This window comes from Equus quagga, chromosome 2, assembly GCF_021613505.1.
Source record: "Equus quagga isolate Etosha38 chromosome 2, UCLA_HA_Equagga_1.0, whole genome shotgun sequence".
NCBI classification, from domain to species: Eukaryota; Metazoa; Chordata; class Mammalia; order Perissodactyla; family Equidae; genus Equus; species Equus quagga.
Window position 1 is genome coordinate 114095633 of NC_060268.1, and position 19863 is coordinate 114115495.

The 19863-nt window shown below is 38.2% G+C and overlaps 1 protein-coding gene across 7 annotated transcripts in view; it reads right to left on the bottom strand.

The window, feature by feature from the left end:
* The window catches only part of LOC124235685 (zinc finger protein 33B-like), a 33984-nt gene extending 29970 nt beyond the window's left edge, over positions 1–4014 (bottom strand). For 2 of the 7 annotated variants that reach the window (XM_046654029.1, XM_046654026.1), the window contains exons 1-2: positions 3953–4014; positions 1376–1434 (exon numbers count right to left, since the gene is read on the bottom strand). In XM_046654029.1, coding sequence (XP_046509985.1) covers positions 1376–1390 — 15 coding nt within the window. In that variant the 5' untranslated portion in view covers positions 1391–1434; positions 3953–4014. Of the gene's footprint in view, positions 1–1375; positions 1435–3839 lie in introns of all 7 variants that reach the window. The other 5 variants (XM_046654028.1, XM_046654024.1, XM_046654025.1 and 2 more) reach the window with 4 other exon arrangements.
* Between the last annotated feature and the right edge of the window lie 15849 nt (positions 4015–19863).

Consider the following 19863-nt stretch of genomic DNA (forward strand, 5'->3'; position numbering starts at 1 on the left):
ATATGTAAGGTGATGGATCTGTTAATTAATTAGATGGCTAAAAGGGAGAAATCCTTTTATAATGTAAACATATATCAAATCATCATGATGGACACTTTAAATATCTTACAATTTAGTCAATTATAACTTAATAAGACTAAGAAAAAAGGAACGAAGTCTGATAATACGCTACAATATGGATGAACCTTGAAACATACTAAGTGCAAGAAGATGGAGAAAAACACACTGTATGATTACATTTATATAAAATATCCAAAAGAGGCCAGTCCAGTCCACAGAGATGGAGAGTAGATTAGTGGTTACCAGAGAGGTCAAGGGGGAATGGAGAATGACTTAAAAGGTATTAGGTTTTCTTTTGGGATGATGAAAATGTTCTGGAACTAGATAGTGATGATGGTTGCACAACACTGTGAAGGTGCTAAATGCCACTGAATTGTACACTTTAAAATGATTCACTTTTTATGTGTATTTAACCACAATAAACATATATCATCGGTGACTCTTACAAACCAAATTCCAGCAAATGGTGAACAAGAATTCATTTTGCATGTAGCAGACTGAAATTTGATTAAGTACAGAAACATGTGTCAGAAAATCATGTCTTAACTGAACATTCTACCTACTGAGCAAAACTAAGAATTTTGGAAAGATATTTTAAGGACATGCATTCAATTTATTCTCTAGATATTCTAGGTTTTATCCAGGAAAACAAACAAAACAAGACCATCAGAAAGTTGTCTACATGGGCTTCAGTAATATGGTCACTGGAAAACCTCATTAACTGAGTTCTGCTTGGTACCCTGTCTTTTGCTTCCACTGAAGAATAACTATAGTCATTTATTTCATGGTTGCCACCAGAAGGTTATTCATCATTTACATGAAAAAACACAAAAGGTTTTGTTTTAGCTTTCAGTGTCAGAAAGTCTTTAGGTTCCAAAAGGAAATCAGGTAGCTTTATTAATAATATCATCAATGAAAGCCATGTACCATACAGTCTTTTCTTTGGCCATGGCTACCAGAACAGTCAGAAATATACGCAACTCAAATTTGCTAACTGTCTAACTTCACACGATCTGTATTTATGTGCCTTGCCAACTCTGTCCTAGTGATCCGCTCTTCCAATGATACTGGCCTGTAGACCTCAACATCAGCATTACCTGCAATCTTGTCCAAAATGGAAATTCTCAGGCCCCATTCTGAAAGTTTCAACAACTTTCCACGTGAGTTTAATACACACTAAGGTTTGAGAACCACCGTGCTATCCTGTTTCCCTCAGGTTCACTTTATCTATTTCTACTTTAACATTTCAAGTATAGGAGTCATTAACCTCAAAAATCCATTGTAAAAAAAGGGTTGAATGACTTTGACAACTCACACTGGATTTCTTCATATTTTGCTGGTCTTGGAAAAATGTAGAAATTTCTGAAGGTACAGCTGGGATAGAAAAAAAGGAATGAAATCATTAGAGATACAGATTGCCTTGCAACCCCTGGATTTGCCTATTTAAAAAATTGCAGGGGCTGACCCCGTGGCCGAGCAGTTAAGTTCGCACACTCCACTTCAGCGTCCCAGGGTTTTGCTGGTTTGGATCCTGGGCACGGACATGATGCCGCTCATCAAGCCATGCTGAGGCAGTGTCTCACATGCCACAACTAGAAGGACCTACAACTAAAAATATACAACTATGCACTGGGGGCCTTTGGGGAGAAACAGTGAAAATAAAATTTAAAAAAAAACAAAAACAAAACCCTGCAAACATCACCTGGGTAAAATATCTCTCTGTGGGAGAATATCCTTTTCAACCTTGGGAAGGGCAGGAAGGGACATACGAAGAAGTACTCGCATGTGCATGTGTGACTGTGATATGGTCAAGCAGAGCTTGGGCGTGTAACTTTTCATTGGGTGAATGTAATTATTTTCTCTTGATTTGTTAAACAATGTATATACCCCTTCATTTTATTTCAAAGAAAAAAAGCATTATGAGAAAACTGCTTAAACAAACTGTAACACACTAAGTGAAGGAACACTAAGTCTTCATCAAAAGTCACACTGTACATTTCCTTGTTTCCTCCTTGAGGTAGAGAACTTACCCAAGCTATGAAAAAAGGGATGGAGGCACTTTAAGGTAAAGTTTTTAAATTGTTGTTCTAAAGCGTTGGCAGTTTCTCTAAAGGCTGCCTTTTAGGAAACGTGTTTTAACAGTGATGATGTGGTCAGCACTGGCCTGGGTTTCAGGAGGCTGAACATCTATTCTGGGCTCTGCCAGGGAATTAACACAAAGCCAGGGAAACTCACTTATACTCTCAGGACCTATTTTTCCCAACTTTCTGCAAGACAAATAGAAAACTATTCTTGTACTGCTGTGTATAAGGAAATCACCAGCATATCTTTAGATGCCAAATTCATTGTGTGAGAAGAGCTCAGAATCTGGGAAGAGTGAAAAATAAAGAGTGGGGGTTGAATTGGGATTGGTGAGAGAGAATTTATTCAGATCTAGTTTTAAAGGTCCTTTCTCCATACCATGTCCTCAAAACTCCTGCAATACACAGGAAGTTATATTTCCTGTGTAGCCTAGCCTTCCTTCATTCATCTCAGCCCAGTTCCCCTCTCTTCTCAAACCTGGTCCAGACTTTCCTCCATTAGGCAACCTGTGATGGCTTCTGAATATGGCCACATTATTCAAATCTCACTCATTCTGAGCAGGCTGTGCAAACCCAAGATCTGCTCCTTTCTGGGAACTAGGGCCTCTGCTCAGAATCTTGCTCAAATGGTGGAGTGGTTCTCTCCCAAGCGAGATTCTGTTCCTAGAAACACCTCATCCTTACTTCACAAGAGGTGCTTTATTTCAAGGTAGATGTGAAATGCACCTAAGGGACAAATTCACTTTAATCGGATCCTTCATCCAGGCGCACAGTTCAATTCTGAGTATTCCTTATCCCATAAAATCCCAAGTCGGACCTTCAATAAAATCAAATCAAGGCTGCTCAGAACACAACGCTAGGCTGTTACAGAACTAACTCAGAAACAATTATACTGTCTTGTCCCAAGGACTGTGAAGACAGCCTGAAATCCCAGAAACAGAACTGCTCCAAGGTAAGATTCAATAGCTCAAATTATTTCTTCACAGGTCAAATTATTTCTGCCAGGTGCTGTGGAGGATGCAATGCTGGCTTTGATACCCAAGACAGCACATCAGAAAGACCATGACATTTCAAGAAACTTCTGAGTTTGTCTTCTAGCTTGTTTATCTGCTAGTTTTGTGACTTTGGGTATAAAACTGTCCTCTCAGTCTGTTTTCTCATTTTTTTACAGAGGGGAGAGTTATACTGACCTGAGTGATGAGCATAAACTAATGAGTAAGAAGAATGAAGTATTTCTATTAACAACAGTAGCTAATATTTCCTGCCAGGCACTGTGCTACACTATTTAATTCTCTGAAAAACTCCAGGAGCACGCCTTGTAAATATATTCGGTTACACAGCCAAGGAAATCAAGTCTCACGTAGGTTAACCATCTTTCCCAGCAATTGTCTTACACCCACTTCTGCCCATCGCCAAACCCCTCCTCAACCCCGCCTGCTCCCGCCCCCCCCACCCCCGGGCTGAGCGCACCCATCGCGCATGCGCAAGTGCCCCACACTCGCGGCCGCACAGAACACGCAGCCCGCGTCGTGGACGGTTCAGACCCACGCGACCGCTGCAGCCTTCCCGGGGTACCGCGTCGCCATGTCCAATGCCGGCCCCTTCCCCTGACAGGCTCTCCCCCGTCCCACTGTCCCTTTTCCGGGCCGAGACCGCCTCCACCCGCCCTTTCGGGTTCTTGCACCGCGGGTCCCTCACTGGTCCGCGAGGCTCCTCCTCACCGCCGGGCATCGCTACCCCCGCCACGCAGGGTCCCCCTCGGCTCTCGCCCAACCCTCCGGCCTCGCCTGCCGCTAGCACTCGGGCCGCACCAGCTCCCTGAGCATCGCGCAGTCCTGCAGGCTCCGAGACGGCTCTCACACTAGGCCCAGGAATCTTCCCAGGGCCGGCGCCTACGCGGTATTGCACATGCGCAAAAGGGGCCGCAGGAAACTCCCCGCCCTCTCCCGCTGTCCATGGCCACGCGCGGCGAGCTCGCGGACTGCCACGCTCCGTTTCTCGTAGACCTGCTTGCCCAGGGCCTTAGAGAATTTCGGAAACGTTACTGTTGCTTTAGCATTCGGAGACTGTGGCCCAGGGTTATCACTTTTGCTGAATGCAGCCCTGAATTTTTGCACTACCTCAGAGAAATAGCTTCTCAACCAGTGTGCCTTCGAACACCAAGCTACTCAAGGAAAGAAAGATGTAAATCCGTGTTGTTTATAAATATAAATAGCAAGGTTACTTTAAATACTGGGAAATCAAATGAATTAAATACTAGGAAATACTAGCAAGAAAATAAGAACAGTACTGTTTAAAAGTAAACAACAGCATTTTTCTCAGCAGTGAAGAAGGTAAACAAGTTCCTTCAAATATCAAATAAAAATAAATCCAGACTTAGGTGAGCAGAAACATTTCAAAAAGACTATTGCAAGAGGAAGAACGCTCCAATTTCAGCATCTCAAAGCATCTCAAAATCAAATAGAAAAAGACTTCTTTTGTAGGGAGGAAGAAGAAGGATTAGCAAGAACTTTTGAGAAGAAATTGGGCAAGTGAGTGGGGAAGGTGAGTGAACAGCATGATGGAGTAGTCTGACATGAAATATGTCTCGCTCTGGTCAGCGTTCCTACAATGAGAGGTGATGTTCTGTATTTCTGTGCTTGCTCAGACTTGGGGACAGCCAAAGTTCAGGGGCTTGTGAGGGGAAGAGAAGCCTGACTAAAATTTGGTCAAGTTACGTCTGTATAGACCCGACCTACAAGAAATTCTAAAGTCTCCTTTAGACTCCCTTTAGACACTACAAAGGATGGACAGTAGACTCTAGACAGTAACTTGAGGCCATGTTACACAAAAAGTACCAGTAAGGATAACTATGTGGGTAATATAAGAACCAGGATTGTTGTATTTTTTGTAGTAACTCTTTGGTTTGACATATAATTTAAAAGACAAATGCACCAACAATAGTTATAAAACAATGTTAATTCAAGAAACACAGAAATTACCAAAACTGACTCAAGGTGAAGTGGAAAATCTGAATAGATCCATAACATGTAAAGAGATTGAATCAGTAATCAATCCCTCCCCACTACAGCAAAGAAAATCTAGGATCGGATGGCTGCTCTGGTGAATTCTACCAAATATTTAAAGAAGAATTAACACCAGTCTTTCCAATACTCTTCCATAAAATAAAAGAGGAGAGAACACTAAACTCATTCTGTGATCCAGTATTATCTTTATTTAAACAAAAATGGACATTACAAAGAAAAACTACAGATGAAAATTATTTATCAGTATAGATATAAAAATTTTCCACAAAATACTAGCAAACTGAATCCAGCAGCTTATAAAAAAAGATTATACACCATGACCAAGTGATATTTACTCCAGGAATGCAAGGGTGGTTTAATATACAAATGAAGTTGCTATCAATGTAATATAGCACCGTAATAGGACAAAGGCAAAACAAAAAACAAAAAAACATGATCATCTCTGTTGACACAGAAAAAACAATTGAAAAACTCCACACCCTTTCACAACAAAAAACATGCAGCAAACTAGGAATTTAAGGAAACTTCTTCAACATTATTAAGAGCATTTAGGAAACAATCCACAGCTAACATCAGAGTCAATGACAGCAGACTGAAAACTTTCCCACTGACATAAGGAACAAGACAAAAAGAAGAGCTTTCATGAGTTCTTTTCAACAACGTACTGGAAGTTTTAGCAAAAGCAGTAGGCAAAAAGAAATAAAAGACTAAAATATTGGAAAGGAAGAAGTAAAACTATTTCTATTCACAGATGACACGATCCTATATAAAGAAAATCCCAAATAATACACACACACACACACACACACACCACTGCTAGAGCTAATATACAAATTAGGGTGAGTTTCAAGATACAAGATAAATCAATACTGAAAAATCAGTTGTGTTTCTATACAGTAGCAATGAATAATCTGAAAAGGATATTAAGAAATTCCATTTCCAATAGCATTCAAAAAAATAAACACCTAGGAATAATTTTAAGAAAGAGATAAGGAACTTGTACACTGAAATCTGTAAAACATTGCTGAAAAATTAAAGTAGAATGAAATAAGTGGAAAGAGATCTGATGTTTATGCTGTGGGAGCCATAATATTGTTAAGATGGCAATACTACCCAAAGCCATCTACATATTCAATGCAGTTCCTATCAAAATTCCAACAGCCAATTTGCAAAAGTGAAAAAGCCAATCCTCAAAATCATAAGGAAATCCAAGGTGTCCAGAATAGCCAAAGTGATGTTGAAAAAGGAGAACAAAGTTGGATGACATACTTTGTGATTTCCAATGTTACTACACAGCTACTTTAATGAGAACAGTGTGGTGCTGCTATAGGGATGATATATAGAACAACAGAATAGAATTGAGAGTCCTGAAATAGCTGCATACATCCACGGTCAATTAATTTTTGACAATATGTACTGGCAAATGAAGACACATAGATCAATAAAACAGAATAGAGACCCACATAAATATAGTCAATATTTTGATTTTTGACAAAAGAACAAAGGCAACTTAATGGAAAAAGCATAGTTTTTTCAACAAATAATGCTGGAACAATAGGACAAACATATGCAAAAGAAATGAGTCTAGACACAGAACTTTCACTTTTCACAAAAATTAACTCAAAGTGAATCATAGATCTAAATGTAAAACCCCAAACTAAAAAACTTCTAGAAGATAACATAGGAGGAAATTTAGGAGACCTGAGGTTTGGTGGTGAATTTTTAGATTCAACATCAACCATCATCCATCATCCATGATACAAAAAATTTGGTAAGTTGGACTTTATTAACACTAGAAATGTACTATGTGTAAGACACTGCTAAGAGAATGAAAAGACAAACCACAGACTAGGGAAATATTTACCAAACACATATCTGATAAAGAACTTATACCCAAAACATACAATGTACTCCTAAAACTCAACAATAAGAAAATAAACAACCTAATTAAAAGTATGTTGTGAGAAATAAAAGAACTATCAATATTTAAAATATCACATAATATACCATTATGACATGTAATATTAGAAAACATTTAAAAAGTTATATGAAAAGTTTAAATACTAGGAAATATCCGGGGTTGATATGGATTTGGGAAAATATTTGCTCCCACCAAATTTTATTGTAAGGAATACAAATTTTCTAGAAGTTTCTTTATATCATACTTCAAAATGAGAATGCTCTTAATTAGCACTCCTACGTTTAGGACAACGCTAGTAGATAACTATCAAATGATGTACTGTATTAGTCAGGGTTTTCCAGAGAGATGAACCAACAGGATGAGAGAGACAGAAACAGAGATTTCTTTTAAGGAACTGGCTCACACATGAATGTGAGGATTGGTAAATCCAAAATCTGCAGGGCAGGACAGCAGGCTGGAGACCCAGGGAAGAATTTCAGTTTGAGTCCAAAGACAGCCTGCTAGCAGTATACTTTCTTGTTTAGTGGAGGTCAGTCTTTGTCCTACTAAGGCCTTCAACTGATGGGATGAGGCCCGTCTACATTATGGAGGGTATCTGCTTTACTCAAAGTCTACCAATTTAAATGTTAATCTTACAAAAAAAACACTTCACAGAAACATCCAGAATAATGTTTGATCAAATATTTGGGCACCATGACACAGCCAAGTTGACGCATAAAATTAACCATCACTTTGCAAATTAGTTCATGACAACAAACCATGAAAAGCAACTTAAAAATAAACTATGGTAATGTATAAGATGGAACAGTAGTTAGCGATTAAAAGTAATAATATAGATATACTAACTCACAAGTGGGAGTGGTTTTACATGAAATGTTTTTCAATTAAAATTGCAATTCATGCAAGAATATGTAAAGCATAGTTCCAATGTTTTTACAATTAATGCATGCAAGTCTTATTCTTTACAATTCTCTTTATTTCTTACTTTCAATCCTTAAATACTACAGTCTGTTGTTGTAATTAATAATTCCTTATATTAAAATTTCCTAGCTCAAAATACTAATTACCAAGTGCTGTGATTTGGCTCTGATCAATATAGAATTGCTACAGGAGAGATTTCAGGAGACTTGATACAGAATTGGTACCAGAGGTGATGTCAGGAGACAGACATGCAAAGATGGAATTTGGGGATTGGTTTGGTTGTGCCTTTCAGCATGAGTACAATGCTGATCTCCTTGCCAACGGTAAATAGGATGCTTGTAAGCCACGGCATGCAGAGGCTTCACAGTTAAGTAACTATCATGTATGAAATACTAACTGAAGCGTGTGCCTTGGAGGCCCAAGAGACTGCTGCACTTGACTGTTATGGCAGTAATGATGACTATAAGGATTGTGGTGTGGGAGAAATTATTTGAGTGCTCCTGAGCACTTATGAAGAGAAAATGACAAACTCAGGTCTGTCATCTCTCTTCAAAAATCATAGTTTGAGGGGGCTGGCCCCATGGCCAAGGGGTTAAGTTCGTGCGCTCTGCTGCAGGCGGCCCAGTGTTTCATCAGTTCGAATCCTGGGCATGGACATGGCACTGCTCATCAAACCACACTGAGGCGGCATCCCACATGCCACAACTAGAAGGGCCCACAACTAAGAATGTACAGCTATGTACCCGGGGGCTTTGGGGAGAAAAAGGAAAAAAATAAAATCTTTAAAAAAAAAATCATGGTTTGAGAACCAGACAACTTCCATGGCAGTCCTAAAAGAAGCTCTTGTTCTTTGTTGCCATAAGGCTGACATTGCTAAAATTCAAACACAAAATTTAATAGTCCAGGACTACTTGTTCTGGCTAAGATGTAGTAGTCCTATTCCTTACAATTATTCACTCTTACAATGAAAATACCCTGGAAATAACACAACAAACAAGCATAGAAAGACTGTGAAAGGTGAGAAGAAGGCTGACTGCCTATGGACTTTGATACTTCAGCAGTGGTGGTGATTTCCATTGATTTTCTTATTACCTTGTTTATATCTCAGACAAGGTACTGCAGAAGCCTCCAATAAATTTTTTTAAAAGTTTTTTTCCTCTAACCAAGACCAAGAAAAGAGTGGCCTAAGAGAACTCCCCAACATTCCTCCTCCCCCCCCACCTCCCCCCGCACTGTGTGGTAGCAGATAGTGATGCTCTGATTGCCCCATTAATTCTCCATTCCCTTCCTAGTGGAAGTAGGTTGTGTTCCAAATTCCCCTGCTGGGTGATATTGACAACCCAAGCAGGGAGCGGATCTTCCATCCCCACTCAACAAGAAGCAGAAGGTTCTCTGATTAACCTACTAGGGTAGTGTCAATGGGGCTGAGCCAGGACTTGATCTTGCATCTCTCACCTGGTGGAAGCAGGTGGTGTTTTGATTCCCCCACCAGGGTAATGAACAGGAGTCCAGTGGTGAGCTAAGCCCCCATCCTTACTTGCAACCAGTTGGGCTGAACAAGGCAGTGCAACTCGGCACTCCACTTTCTTCCCACCTCTGGTGTCAGTAATGTCCAGTGGGTGGCTGAACCTCCTTACCCACTTGGCAGTAATGAGATTAAACAAGGCAACATGGCTGGTCAGCAATTTGGTGCCTCCAACCACCTATCAGGGGAGCCCAGTAAGCAGCTAAGCTTCTGCTCCCACTGGCAACAATGAGGCAAAACAAGCTTTTGCAAGAGAGAGCTAGTCCATTTCCCCCCTATTTAGTGTCAAGTGGAACAGTGGAAGTTGAGCTCCCACCTCTTGGAATCAGAGAAGCAGAGCTATGTGGTGGAAGGCAGGGCCAGTAGGGCCCTTGGTATCAGCAAAGTCCAGCAGGGAGCTGAGCTTGTATCCTCAGCTGGAGACGAGATGATGTGAATGAGCACTCCATTTTTGCAGGGAGGATGGTAACCTGACTAAGGAGGGGACAACAAGGCAGCATGAGTAGGAAACCCACTTTTGCCAAGGTAGTATCAGCAAAACCCAGCAAGAAGCACAACATATTCCCCCAACCCACATTTTATGCTGTAACTCAACAAGGGGACTGACTGTTAAAAAATAAATTTAAGTGGTTTCCAGAGCCCCAAAATATAACATCCAAATTTTCCAGGAAACAACTGAAAATCACTCATCATACCAAGAACTAGGGAAATTATGACTTGAATGAAAAAAGACAGACACCAACATTGAGATGAATTAGATATTGGAATTATCTGACTGGGATTTGAAATAAGCTATCATCAAAATTAAAAATATGCTTGAGACAAATGAAAAATAGAAAATCTCAGCAAAGAAATAGAAGTTATCAGAGAGAAAACAAAATGGAAATTAGAGAACTGAAAAAAATCCCTGAAATTTAAAAATGGCTAGATGGGATCAGTAGCATAGTGGAAATAAAAGAGGATAGAATCAGTGAACTTGAGGGCGGATCAGTAGAATTTACCCAATACAAACAACAGAGAGAAAAATGATGGGGGGGTGGGGTGGGGGGAGGGAAGAGAGTCCCAGGGACCTGTGAGACAACAACAAAAGAGCTATCATTGGAGTCCCTGAATGGGAGGAGAGAGTAGAACTGAAAAAGTATTTGAAGAAATAATGGCTGAAAATTGTCCATATTTGGCAAAAAAAAAATTTTAAACCATAAACATACAAAAAGCTGAGCAAATCCCAAATAAAATAAACCCAAAGAAATTCACACCAAGACACATCATAATTAAACTTCTGGAAAATAAAGATAAAGAAAAAATCTTGAAAGCAGCCAGACAAAAGATACATTATTTGAGGGAAATATCAATTCAAATGACAATGAATTTCCCATCTGAAAACATGAAGGCCAGAAGCAAGTGCACACATTTCATAAGTTAAGAGAAAATAATTGAAACACTGTCAGATGAAGGATAACAAATAAAATTTGTCACTAGCAAATCTACCCTGCCTGAAAGACTGACTAAAGGAAAGTATCTAAACAGAAAGACCTGAAACTTCAGAAAGGACAGAAGAACAACAGAACTGGGTCAAAAGAGGGGTAAATATAATTCACTATGCTTATACTAATGAATCTCAAATATAAAAGCAAGGTAAAAATTATAAAAATGGTATACTTAAGCTCTAACATATTAATTATTATCTTAAATATAAATGGTCTAAACACAACAATTAAAAGACAGAGATTGGCAGAGTGGATTTAAAAATGGCCCAACTATGCAGGGTATAAAATCAATTGACATAAATTGGTACTATTTCTATACTCTAATAATGAACTAACAGAAAAAGAACTCAAGAACACAATACCATTCACAATCACAACAAAGAGAATAAAATACCTCAGGGTGAATTTAACTAAGGAAGTGAAAGATCTATACAAAGAAAACTACAAGGCTTTCCTGAAAGAAATAGATGACAACATAAAGAGATGGAAGGACATTCCATGTACATGTATTGGAAGAATAAACATAGTTAAAATGTCCATTCTACCTAAAGCAATCTACAGATTCAATGCCATCCCAATCAGAATCCCAATGACATTCTTTACAGAAATAGAACAAAGAATCCCAAAATTCGTATAGAGCAACAAAAGACTGTGAATTGCTAAAGCAATCCTGAGAAACAAGAACAAAGCTGGAAGCATCACAATCCCTGACTACAAAACACAGTACAAAGCTACAGTCATCAGAACAGCATGGTACTGGTACAAAAACAGGTGCACAGATCAATGGAACAGAATTGAAAGCCCAAAAATACAACCACACATCTATGGACAGCTAATCTTCAACAAAGGAGCTGAGGGCATACAATGGAGAAAAGAAAGTCTTTTCAACAAATGGTGCTGGGAAAACTGGAAAGCCACATGTAAAAGAATGAAAATTGACCATTCTTTTTCACCATTCACCAAAATAAACTCAAAATGGATCAAAGACCTAAAGCTGAGACCTGACACCATAAGGCTTCTAGAAGAAAACGTAGGCAGTACACTCTTTGACATCAGTATTAAAAGGATCTTTTCAGACACCACGTCTTCTCAGACAAGGGAAACAATAGAAAGAATAAACAAATGGGTCTTCATCAGTCTAAAGAGCTTCTTTAAGGCAAAGGAAAACAGGACTGAAACAAAAAAACAACCCACTAACTGGGAAAAAATATTTGCAAGTCATACATCTGACAAAGGCTTAATATCCATAATATATAAAGAACTCACACACTTAACAACAAAAAAATCAAACAACTCGATCAAAAAATGGGCTGGAGACATGAACAGAATTTCTCCAAAGATATATGGATGGCAAAAAGGCACATGAAAAGATGTTCATCATCACTGATCATCAGGGAAATGCAAATAAAAACTACACTAAGATATCACCTTACATCCATTAGAATGACAAAAATAACTAAAACAAATAGTAACAAATGTTGGAGAGATTGTGGAGAAAAAGGAACCCTCATACACTGCTGGTGGGATTGCAAACTGGTGCAGCCACTATGGAAAACAGTATGGAGATTCCTCAAAAAATTAAAAATAGAACTATCATATGATCCAGCTATCCTACTACTGGGTATCTATCCAAAGAGCTTGAAGTCAGCAATTCCAAAAGCCACATGCACCCCAATGTTTATTGCAGCATTATTTACAATAGCCAAGATGTGGAAGCAACCTAAGTGCCCATCAACAGATGATTGGATAAAGAAGACGTGGTATATATATATAATGGAATACAACTCAGCCATAAAAAAGAACAAAATCGTCCCACTTGCAACAACATGGATGGACCTTGAGGGAATTATGTTAAGTGAAATAAGCCAGATAGAGAAGGACAATCTCTGTATGACTCCACTCATATGAGGAATTTAAAAATGTAGACAAAGAGAACAGATTAGTGGCTACCTGGGGAAAGGTGGGGTGGGGGGTGGGCACAAAGGATGAAGGGGTGCACCTACAACATGACTGACGGACAATAATGTACAACTGAAATTTCACAAGATTGTAACCTATCATTAACTCAATTAAAAAAAATGGCCCAACAATGTGCTATCTATAAGAAACTTACCTCAAATCAACAACTCAGGTGGGTTAAAAGTAAAAAAATGGAAAATATATATCATGCAAATATTAATCAAATAAAGCAGGAGTGACTATAGTAATATCATCTAAAGTAGACTTCAGAGCTAAGACAATTATTAGGGACAAATAGAGACATAATGATATAATGACAAAAATGATAAAAAGATCATTCCACCAGGAAGACATAACAGTCCTAAATGTGTACACGCCAAGTGGCAGAGCCTCAAAACACATGAAGTACATACTGATAGAGATGAAAGGAGAAATAGAAAAATCCATGATTAAGTTGGAGACTTCAACACGCGCCTCTTAGCAATTGATAAAACTACTAACTAGTAAATCAGCAAGAGTAGAGAAGAAGTAAGCAACACAATCACTTAACAGGATCCAATTGACATATAGAACACTCCACCCAAAATCAACAGAATATATATATTTTTAAGTGCCAATAAAACATTCACTATGAGAGATCATACTCGGTTATAAAACAAGTCTCATCAAATTTAAAATGATTGAAATTGTAGAGAGTATCTTCTGTGATCACAATGGGATAAATCTTGAAATCAATAATAGAAAGACAACAGGAAAATCTCCAAGCTCTTGAAAATTTAACCATACAGATCTAAATAATCTGTTAGTAAAAGAAGTAGTCTTAAAGGAAATTTTAAAAATACATAGAACTGAATGAAAATGAGAATGCAGCATATCGAAATATGTGAGAAGCAGCTAAAGCAGTATTGAGAGAAATTTATAGCTCTAAATGCTTACATTAGAAAGAAGGAAAGATCTCAAATCAATTATCTAAGTTTCTAATCCAAAAAACTTAAGAAAAAGAAGAGCAAAATAGACTCAAAGCAAGCAGACAGAAGAAATAGTAAAGACTGAGTAGCAATCAATGAAATCAAAACCAAGAAAACAATAAAGAAAAATCAATGAAAGAAAAAACTACTTCCCCCCCCAAAAAAATCAACAGAACTGGTAAACCTCTAAAAAGACTGATGCAGCAAAAAAGAGAGAAGATACAAATCACCGATGTGATTAAAGAAACAGGGAATATCACTACAGATCCTTTAGCCATTAAAATGGTAATAAGGGAATGTTGCAAACAACTCTATATTCATAAATTCAAGGGCTTAGAGAAAATGAAATAATCTCTCAAAACCCACAAAATTCCAAAACTCAACCAAGATGAAATAGACAATCTCTATAGTCCCACAACTATTTAAAAAAATTAATTTGTACGTAAAAATATCCTAAAACAGAGAACTTCAGACCCAGATGATTTCACTGGAGAATTCTACCAAACATTTAAAGAAGAATTCATTTCAATTTTACACAATCTTGTCGAGAAAATAGAAGAGGGAGCACTTCCCACCTCATTTTATGAGACTTGTTCTTACCCTGACACCAATATCAAACCAAGATAGTACAAAAATAAAACTACAGACAGAACCAATATTTCTCATGAACTTAGATGCAAAAATCATCAATAAAATACTAGCAAACTGAATCCAACAATATATAACAAGAACTATAGAAATATCAGCAACATGATGAAGTGAACTGTTCCCTTTGTCTCTTTCCTTCTGAATTACAACTAAGCAGACATTGACTGACTGATAGAGGATAGCCACACAGCATAACAGGATCCTTGAGAGACTCTAACAGCTATACATCTAAAGGTGGATGGACTGGATCTGCAGGAAGCAGTGGAGATCCAGGAGCACACCCCTCCCCCTCCAAGGCAGCAGCAAGCCAGGTTGCAGAGCCTGACACAGCAACTCTAAGAGGAGGCAGGGGCAGTCCAGTCTCCATGCAAACTCTATCCTGGTCTTCAAGAGTGCCCACTGTGCTGTGGCATCCCCACCAGTGGGAACGCTCCCCACCGAGAGTCCATGGCTCAGCTCTCGTGAAGGAGCCCCACCCACCAAGCACAGCAGTCAGTACAACTGTAAGAGGAGGTGGGGGCAGCCCAGGATGCATGCACAAACACCTTCAGAAGGGTAGCCCGACCTGTGGGAGTGCCCACAATGCCCTAGTGGACCTGCCAGTGGGAATGCTCCCCACTGATTAGCTGTGGCTCAGCCCCTGTGAAGGTGCTCTGCCCACCAAGCACAGTGACTTGCCCACCAAACTACCAGGGAGCACATGCCAGCCTGCACCTACACAACCTACTCTCTAAGCATGGAGGCACAGACGCTGTTCCCCCATGAGAGTGATCTGCCAAGCAGATGTGGCCAGCCCATGCAAATGCTGTATTTGCACAACAACCAACAGATGAGGGGGGATCAGAAACATAGCTCCTGCTTCCTTTGAGTGATGGCGGGTAGAATCTGTGACCTAATACTACCACAAATGTGCTGGCAAAGGATCAGTTCATCAAACACCATGAAAAACTACAGTAACACTTCAGAGCAGAAGGAAAATGATAAATCTCCCAAAACCAATCCTGAAGTCACAAATATTTACAACCTAAATGACAGAGACTCCAAAATAGTTGTCACAAAGAAACTGAATGAGTTACAAGAAAACTCAGAAAAACAGTTCAATGAGTTCAGGAATAAAATTAATGAGCAGAAGGAATAATTAACAAACGAGATTGAAACTGAAAAAAAAACCAAACAGAAATTCAGGATATGAAGAATGCAATTAATGAGATTAAAAATAATCACGAATCCTTAAAAAATAGATCTGACATTATGGAGGACAGAATTACTGATTTAGAGGACATAAATATAGAAATGTTTCAGGTGGAGAAGGAGAGAGAGCTAAGGTTTTTTAAAAATGAAGAAATGCTTTGAGAAATATCCTACTCAATCAGGAAAAGCAACATAAGGATTATAGATATTCTAGAGGGAGAAAAGGGGGAGAAAGGAGCAGAGAATTTGTTCAAAGAAATAATAGCTGACAACTCCCAAAACCTGGAGAAAGAAGTGGACTTACAAGTACATTAAGCCAACAGAACTCCTAATTACATGAATGTAAAGTGATATTCTCCAAGGCATATAATAGTAAAACTGGCAAAAGTCAATGATAAAGAAAAAATATTAAGGGCAGCAAGGCAGAAGAAAACAATCTACAAAGGAACCCCTATCAGGCTTCCAGCAGATTTCCCAGCAGAAACTTTACAGGCTAGGAGAGAATGGAATGATATATTCAAAATACTGAAAGACAAAAACTTCCAGCCAAGAATACTCTGTGCAGTGAAACTATCTTTCAGAAACAATGTAGAAATAAAAACTTTGGCAGATAAACAAAAACTGAGGGAGTTAATTGCCACTAGACCTCTCTTATAAGAAATGATAAAAGAAGGCCTCATACCTGAAACAAAAAGGCAAATGTCTACAAAGCTTTGAACAAGGAGATAAATAGACAGACAAAATCAGAAAACTGCAGCTCTTTCTCAGAACAAGTTAGCACTTAATTATAACACAATTATAAAATATAGATATAAACACTTAATTATAACATAAAAGATAAAGGGAAGGAAAACATCAAAAATAACTATAAACACATCATCCTAATCACAAACTCACAACACAAAACAGAATAATTTGTGACAACAATACCTCAGAGGGGGAAGAGGAAAGGGACAGAACCTGCTTAGGCTAATGGAGATAAGAGGCTATCAGAAAATGGACTATCTCATCTACAAGATCTTTTATATAAACCTCACAATAACCACTAAACAAACAATAAGAGCAGAGCCACAATTCATAAATAAAGAGAAAACTGAGAAATCCATCACAGAAAAGCACCAAACTGAAATGGTAGTCAGAAATACAAGGGAAAAGAAATAATGGAAGTGAAGAACAACTGGAAAACAAGATATAAAATGGCAGCATTAAGCCATCATATATCAGTAATCACTCTAAATGTAAATGGATTGATTCTCCAATCAAAAGACACAGAGTGGCTGAATGGATGAAAAAACAAGAGCCAACAATATTCAGCCTCCAGGAAACAGATCTCAGCTTTAAAGGCAAACATATGGTCAGAGTGAATGATGATACTCTGAGCTAATGAAAAACAAAAGAAAGCAGGTGTTGCTATACTTATATCAGACAAAGCAGACTTCAAGATAAAAAAGACAATGAGAGACAAAGAAGGGCAGTATACAATGATGAAAGGGACATTCCACCAAGAGGACACAACACTTATGAATATACATGCACCTAATACAGCAGCACCAAAGTATATAAAGTGACTATTAACAGACCTAAAAGGAGAAATTAACAGCAATACAATAATAGTAGGGGACCTCAAAATTCCGTTTACATCAACCGAGAGATCATCCAGATAGAAAGTCAACAAGGAAATAGTGGACTTAAATGAAAGACTAGACAAGATGGCCTTAATAGATATACATAAAACATTCCATCCGAAAACAGTAGACTACACATTCTTCTCAAGTGCACATGGAACATTCTCAAAGATAGACCGTATGTTGGGAAATAAGGCAAGTCCCAATAAATTTAAGAAGATTGAAATCATATCAAGCATCTTTTCTGACCATAATGCTGTGAAACAAGAAATCAACTACAAGAAAAAAGCTGAGAAAGTGAGAAAGATGTGGAGACTAAACAACATGCTACTGAACAACCATTGGATCAATGAAAAAATCAAAGGAAAAATAAAAAGATCTCTGGAGACCAATGAAAATGACCATACACCATACTAACTCTTATGGGATGCAGCAAAAGTGGCTCTAAGAGAGAAATTCATAGCAATATAGGCCCACCTCAACAAACAAGAAAAATCTCAAATAAGTAATCTTAAACTGTACCTAACACAACTAGAAAAAGAAAAGTAAACAAATCCCAAAGTCAGCAGAGGGAAAATAATAATAAAAATTTGAGGCAAAATAAATGAAATAGAGACCAAAAAAAGAGTAGAAAGGGTAAATGATAAAAGCTGGTTCTTTGAGAAGATAAACAGAATTGACAAGTGCTGAGCCAGACTCACTAAGAAAAAAAGAGAGAAGGCTCAAATAAATAAAATTTGAAATGAAAGAGGAGAAATTACAACAGATACCACAGATATACAAAGGATTATAAGAGAATATTATGAAAAACTATATGCCAACAAATTGGATAACCTAGAAGAAATGGATAAATTCTTAGATTCATACAACCTTCCAAAACTGAATGAAGAAGAAACAGAATCTGAATAGAACAATCACAAGTAAAGAAATTGAAACTGTAATCAAACACCTCCCCAGACACAAAAGTCCAGGAACAGATGGCTTCTCTGGAGAATTGTACCAAACATTCAAAGATTTAATACCTATTCTTCTCAAACTATTCCAAAAAACTGAAGAAGATGTAACACTTCCTAACTCATTCTATGAGGCCAACATTACTCTGATACCAAAACCAGACAAGAAAATGCAAAGAAGAATTACAGGCCAACATTGCTGATGAACATAGATGCAAAAATCCTCAGCAAAACATTGGCAAATCAAATACAGCAATACATTAAGAGGGTTATATACCATGATCAAGTGGGATTTATACCTGGGATGCAGGGATGGTTCAACATCTGCAAATCAAGCAACGTGATACACCAGATTAAATGAGGAATAAAAATCACATGATCATTTCAATAGACACTGAGAAAGCACTTAAGATCCAACATCCATTTAGATAAAAACTCTCAATAAAATTGGTATAGAAAGAAAGTATCTCAGTATAAATAAAGGCCATATATGACAAACCCACAGCCAACATCATACTTAGTGGTGAAAAACTGAAAGCCATCACCCTGAGAACAGGAAGAAGACAAGGGTGCTCACTCTTACCACTCCTATTCAGCATAGTACTAGAGGCTTTGGCCAGAGCAATTAGGCAAGAAAAAGAAATAAAAAGTATTCAAATTGGACAGGAAGAAGTGAAACTCTTGCTCTTTGTGGACAACATGATTCTATATATAGAAAATTCTAAAGAATCCACCATAAAACTATTAGAAATAATCAACAACTACAGCAAAGTTGCAGGGTACAAAATCAACGTACAAAAATCAGTTGCATTTCTACACACTATTAACAAACTAGCAGAAAGAGAAGTCAAGAATACAACATCATTTGAAATACTCTCATGTGATCCTTCTAAAAACAAGGACTGGATTCAAATACTCTGACCCTAAGGTAAACAATAGTTGTTTCCAGGGCACCATATAAGCCCTCTGGGTTTTAATTCTGATGTGGAGATAAGCATTAGTTTGCCTCCCTCCCCAAAACATGGTGACTTGTGCCTTAGGAATGGTTATAAGAGAGTGTTTGCCTCAAGTATTTGAGAAAACACCTCCAGTAGATCATGTAGCCCCCAGATGACTGCAGAGAATCAAGCTACCTTTGGTTACTTGGGTGAGATTATCAGAGGGTTAGCTGAGTCTTTACTCCTGTGTACAACATGGGCAGTATTACTTACAATGGGAATCATTCCATTAGAAAATATAGTGCCAAATTTGTCCCTGAGTTCAGACGTAACAATCAATGACACTACTTTGGACATTGAAGGCATTCAGGTCAGCCTCATCACTGGACAGCGTTGTTATGGATGAAAGAATTGTCCTAGACCTCCTCTTTGCAGACCAAGGTGGTGTCTGCGTGATTGATAACATATCCTGCTGTGCATGGACCAATGCCTCGGGCCAAGTGTAAAGTTTAATATAGAACCTTTCCTTCAAACTTGGTTTGAAGGTGGACCCTGAGAAT